Here is a 6,365-nt window from a genome sequence, read left to right as displayed (position 1 = left end):
TTAGGTTTCTCACTGAATTTATTTACAAACAGCTCGTGCAATTATGGCACAAATGGTTGTAAATGCTTCTCTGCAATCCCCTTTTTTCATAAATAGCAGACATATATGGATTTGGTGTTGCTTTTTGGTAATTAGAAGGCCGCTAAATGCCACTGCGCACCACACGTGTATTATGCCCAGCAATGAAGGGGTTAATTAGGGAGCATGTAGGGAGCTTGTAGGGTTAATTTTAGCTTTATTGTAGTGTAGTAGACAACCCTAAGTATTGATCTAGGCCCATTTTGGTATATTTCATGCCACCATTTCAACGCCAAATGCGATAAAATAAAAAAAAAAGTAAAATTTTTCACAATTTTAGGTTTCTCACTGAAATCATTTACAAACAGCTTGTGCAATTATGGCATAAATGGTTGTAAAAGCTTCTCTGGGATCCCCTTTGTTCAGAAATAGCAGATTTATATGGCTTTGGCGTTGCTTTTTGGTAATTAGAAGGCCGCTAAATGCCGCTGCGCATCACACGTGTATTATGGCTAGCAGTGAAGGGGTTAATTAGGTAGCATGTAGGGAGCTTGCAGGGTTAATTTTAGCTTTAGTGTAGAGATCAGCCTCCCACCTGACACATTACACCCCCTGATCCCTCCCAAACAGCTCTCTTCCCTCCCCCACCCCACAACTGTCCCCGCCATGTTAAGTACTGGCAGAAAGTCTGCCAGTACTAAAAAAAAAAGCTATCCTTGATAAAAAATAAATAAAAAAAAGGCATATTTACATATGCTGCTCTGGAGGATCCCCCCTTAGCCCCCAACCTCCCTGATACCCCCCAAACAGCTCTTTACCCATCCCCCTCTAACTTATTAGTAGCCATCTTTGGTACTGGCAGCTGTCTGCCAGTACCCAGTTTATAGTAAAACATTGTTTTATTATTTTTTTAAAATAATTTTCTGTAGTGTAGCTTCCCCCCCCCCCCAAAAGACCAACCCACCACCCCTCCCCGATCTCTTAGATCGATATATATATAAATATATTTGGCAATCACTGCCACTTTTCTCCCATCATTTTTCTGTAGTGTAGCGGTTCCCACCCACTTCCTACCCCCGCGCGCGCCCGCGCGCGCACCCGGCATTCCCGCCCACGATCCCCATTCCCGCCCACGATCCCGCCCCCCTCCACATCATACGGCCCATCGATGGCCGCCCACCCGCCTCCCAGACTGGCTCCCACCCACCAACGAAACCGGCCATCGATGTCCGGTACAGAGAGGGCCACAGAGTGGCTCTCTCTGCATCGGATGGCCAAGGGGGGTTATTGCAGGATGCCTCGATGTTGAGGCATCACTGCAATAACCGGAAAGCAGCTGGAAGCGAGCAGGATCGCATCCAGCTGCTTTCCAGACCAAGGACGTACGCCACACGTCCTCAGTCATTAACTGTTTTTTTTTTTTGAGGACGTGTGGCGTACGTCCTTGGTCGTTAAGGGGTTAAAGAGGAATGTGATTAAAAATGTTCTAACAAAATAGAACATTTTATTTTATACTAGAAAATCCCTTTGAAGAAAAAATCACTTAAAACGTATTGGACATCCCAATAAAAATGTTTTTTTTAAATATTTCACTTATATCCAATACTTTGCTTGTACAACATTCTGTACAACCAGAAATAACAAGGAACAGTTTGTTTTTTTGTTGTTTGTTTTTTGCTTTATCACATAAAAAATCAACTGTGTATTGAAAAGATGATACTGACATATACTTAATTAAAATATTGATCCTTCTGTTCATTATTTTTAGTTTGTGTATGAACAATACATTCAAAACCATTTGTAAGATTACTTTTCCGACCTGTATTGTGTTTTACATAGTCGTTCTTTTAATATAGCTTTAACTTTCTGGTTCCTTAGTGCATATATAAATGGGTTGAGTAGAGGAACTACAACTGCATTGAGAAGAGCAACCAGTTTATCAATGTCCAGATCCTGAACTTGAGATGGTCTCACATACATAAAAATACAGCTACCATAGATTAGAGAAACGACTAATGCATGAGAAGAACATGTAGAGAAAGCTTTTTCTCTTCCTTCTGTGGTCTGAATTTTCAAAACAGCTAGAACAATGTAAATATATGATATGATGGTGACTGTGAGAGAACCAAGAAGAAGCAAGGAACTGGTTGAGAATCCTAGTAGGTGAATTGATGTTGTATCAGTACAAGAATTTTTCAGCAAAGGACCTAAATCACAAAAGAAGTGATTCAACATATTGTCACAAAATGATAAGCGCATAACTAAAATTGATGGCACAAGAGTGTAAAAAAATGATCCTACTCCTATACCAACCATAAGCTGGACACATAAACGTCTAGTCATAATAAGAGCATATCGTAAAGGATGACAAATTGCAACATAGCGATCAAAAGACATAACGGCTAAAAGATAAAAATCTGCAGCTCCAAGTAGAAAGAATGTGTAGAATTGAGACATGCATCCAGTAAGAGATATGTACTTTCCTCTTGGTAATAAACCTCTTAACATGTTTGGGACAACAACATTACTGAAACCAATCTCTAAGGTTGCTAGGTTACACAAAAAGAAATACATAGGACTATGCAGACGTCGATCTGAGATAACTAGTGATAGAATAAGAACATTTCCTGTTATTGTGAAAATATAGGATAATAACAAAAATATATTAAATGAAACAACAATCTTTGGGGAAAAGTGGAATCCTAGCAAGATGAATTCTGACACAGTAGTGATATTCTTTGTTGCATTGTTCATAGTGTCCTGACCTTTATAAAAGAGAAACAATAAAAAAGTGAATAAAAAATGTAATTTTCTGTTCTATGTACCAAAAGTGAGCGTGGAATGTCTTACTGCAAATATTTGGAGAAATCTACATTTAAAAGGTTGAATAAATTGATAGTTAAATCACTATTACAAAAATATATCATAAAAAAGGAATAAAGAACACATTTAAAGGGAAATTAAAAGCCACATTTTTCTGTTGTGATTCAGACAGGTTTTGATAGAAATATTATTGAACTCAAGAAGTAGCAATCCCATTTAGAAGTTCATTAGAAGGACAGTCTACTCCAGAATTGTTATTGTTTAAAACATATAGATAATCTCTTTATTTACCATTCCCCAGTTTTGCATAACCAACACTGTTATATTAATATACTTTTTTACCTCTGTGATTACCTTGTTTCTAAGGCTTTTTGACAGACTTGCATTTTAGTCAATCAGTGCCCTCTCATAAGCAATTCCATGGGTGTGAACACGTTATCTATATGGCACACATGCTGTGAATAACTGTCACATGCATTCAGATAGGAGGTGGCCTTCAAGGGCTTATACATTAGCATATTAGCCTACCTAGGTTTAGCCTTTAACAAAGAAAACCAGGAGAACAAAGCAAATTTGATGATAAAAGTAAACAGGAAAGTTGTTTAAGATTGCATGCCCTATCTGAATCATGAAAGTTTAATTTGGACTAGACTGTCCCTTTAATGTAAGTGAAAACACTGTAAAACTCACTATCCTAAAAGTGTTTGGATTTTGCACTCACGAAGGTGTATTCCCTATAAAAACGTTCACAAGAATGCAATCTTGTTTGAACATCTTCTTTGCAGGTACACTATTATAATGTAGAGGTTTCATGGTTTACAGTTTCTGTACAATAAAAATCCATTATAAAAATATGTCATAAGTCCTTCTAATAGGAACCCATACTCTTCTTGTTTTTGAATGTCGATTATGCCAAACCAGACACTTTTACAATCAATATATTTAAATATTGTAAAAAATAATACTTTTAAAATGAATTATTGAAAGAGATATTATAGTCATTGAGCAAAAATGTATTTTATACCTATCATGCCTTTATACAATTAGTAGGATATAATCAAATAACAATAGGTTAATCGTGAATGTAAAAGAAAATTTTTCTTATACAGTAAACAAAGAGGTTCATTTAAAAGAACTTTATAGCAGCATTAAGAGGCATGAAAGGGCTATTGTAAATGCCAGTTTTGGGTGACTTTCCGGTTGCTATCCCAAAAAGTAGTAATTTTACATGAAAGGCCTTGGAAACTTTTCTGTTGTAACACACAGATTCATTTTGCATTGTGTTCACTTGAAAAACAAACTGACCAATTTGGTTGGAAAGCAAAAAGTCATTAAGTAAATTGCCAATAGATTGTGATTGACCATTGGGTGTCAAAAGTGAAGAAAGCTTTCATTGCATTAATTTAAAGGGACAGTCTACACCAGAATGGATAATTCGGTTATTACCCATTCCCTAGTTTTGCACAACCAACACAGTTATATAAATACACTTTTTACCTCTGTGATTACCTTGTATCTAATCCTTTGCAAACTGCCCCCTTATTTCAGCCAATCAGAGCTGGCTCACCTGAACTCCACTTGTGTGAGCACAGTGTTATCTATGTGACACACATGAACTAACACCCTCTAGTGGTGAAAAACTGTCAAAATGTCCTGAGAGAAGAGGCGGCCTTCAAGGGCTTAGAAATTAGCATATGAACCTCCAAGGTTTAGCTTTCAACTAATAATACCAAGAGTACAAAGCAAAATTGGTGATAAAAGTAAATTGAAAATTGTTTAAAATTACATTCTCTATCTGAATCATGAAAGTTTATTTTGGACTAGACTGTCCCTTTAAATAACATAATCAATACCATGATTTATTGACTTAACAACATTTTGCATCATATTTTGTGATTATTTATGTAGAAACACATGATTGTGTATGTAGAAATAAAAGCAATTATATTCCTTATTTTGAATGAGGAAGGATATTCTTAGGTGTTTAACATTTTCTTACAGACATGTTTTGAAACTCATGATTCTAAGAAATCTTTTGCTTCAGCATTCCCTTAAAAGGAACCTCAATAATACAGCACCAGAATATTAAATAAAGTTACTTTGCTATTAAAAATTCTATGCACTTTGTGTTGATTATGACATTTAAAAAATGATTAAGCAGTATTTTTATCTCTAACTTGTAGAAGATACTTCATAGTATTGTCATTTTACTCAATGGTGGCTTCAAAAAGGATGTGTAATGATGATGACTAGGGGGCCGATTTATCATATATCGTGCAGACTTGCTCCGCTGAGTGGATCATGTCCGCCCAACATCGCTGAATGCCGACAACTGCAAGGTTGTAAGGATTGCAATATTGTAATTCCAACTAAACAGCCTACTATTATTTAAAGTATATGTAAATCTACCTATTTATCTATTGTGTGCTCGTCAGTTGCAGGTTCCATTTATGAAGCCACGAACGCTGCTTCATAGGCCCATCGTTGAGGCATAAGACCATGTTATAATAACACCCTTTATTTTACAAATCTTATTAAGTTTTCTTTGTAAAAAAATAATTGAATACGACATTGAATACAAGGTTTACAGATCAGTTATGGATAGATTGAAGAAGTCTTCATTTGCTGTAGTTGATATTGATATGTTTTTCTAAATCATGAAAGAAAAAAAAGTGTTTCATGTCCCATTAAAGGGATAGTAAACCCCAACATGTTCTTTTATGATTCAGATAAAACATACAATTTTAAACAGCTTTACAATTTAATTCTATTATCACATTTTCTTCATTCTCTTGTTATCCATTGCTGAATGGACAGCATTGCCCTACTGACAGGAAGCTGAAAATGTCTATTCAGCCAATCACAAGAGACAAATGTGTGCAGGCACCAATTAGCAGCAGCTCCCACTAGTGTATGATATGTGCATATTTATTTTCTAACTAGAAATACTAAGAGAACGAAGTACATTTGAAAATAGAAGTGAATTTAAAAGTGTCTTAAAATAACATGCGCTATCTGAATCATGCAAGTTTAATTTTGACTTTCCTATCCCTTTAATAGATTTACCACTCTGGATTGTGGTGGGAGGACTCAAATAACTAATAGATGGTAAATTTCCCCACTGCAATTATAAAGGTAGTTTAGGTTCAGTGTGGTAGGGGTTTATATCAGTGTAGGGGGGAGATCAGATAATGATGACACAAATGTGGGGAAATACTGGTGCCTGTATAACATAGGTTCTAAATGTTATGTGTTTGATTGTTTAACATTTTAACAGTGGCTAATTTGTATGAAAACATACATTTTTTCCTAAGTATTGGTTGCTGCTCAGAATATTAAATGCACTATATTGCTAATTATAGAAGCTGAAGATAAAATAGAATATTATTATCATAGTAGCAAAATGCATTTTGTAACTTTCATTGAACATAATAGCTAATGCTATTATTAACCACCATAACAGTACTATTGATGATGTTGGGGGAGACAGGATTTCAAATGAATATTTAACACTCTGAGATTGT

General features: G+C 35.6%; 1 protein-coding gene across 1 annotated transcript; it reads right to left on the bottom strand.

Annotated features, from left to right (window-relative positions):
• Positions 1–1,824: 1,824 nt before the first annotated feature.
• LOC128647003 (olfactory receptor 6M1-like) lies at positions 1,825–2,772 on the bottom strand. The gene has a single exon (XM_053699813.1). The coding sequence runs from the start codon at positions 2,770–2,772 to the stop codon at positions 1,825–1,827; it is 948 nt and encodes a 315-aa protein (XP_053555788.1).
• Positions 2,773–6,365: the final 3,593 nt, after the last annotated feature.

This window comes from Bombina bombina, chromosome 2 (assembly GCF_027579735.1).
Source record: "Bombina bombina isolate aBomBom1 chromosome 2, aBomBom1.pri, whole genome shotgun sequence".
In the NCBI taxonomy this organism is placed as follows: domain Eukaryota; kingdom Metazoa; phylum Chordata; class Amphibia; order Anura; family Bombinatoridae; genus Bombina; species Bombina bombina.
Note: the sequence above shows the minus strand (reverse complement) of the source record. Positions and strands in the feature narration are given on the sequence as shown.

Excerpts from the sequence above, each read along its gene's own strand:
- LOC128647003 (XM_053699813.1), bottom strand. The coding sequence starts at position 2,772 with ATGAACAATGCAACAAAGAATATCACTACTGTGTCAGAATTCATCTTG.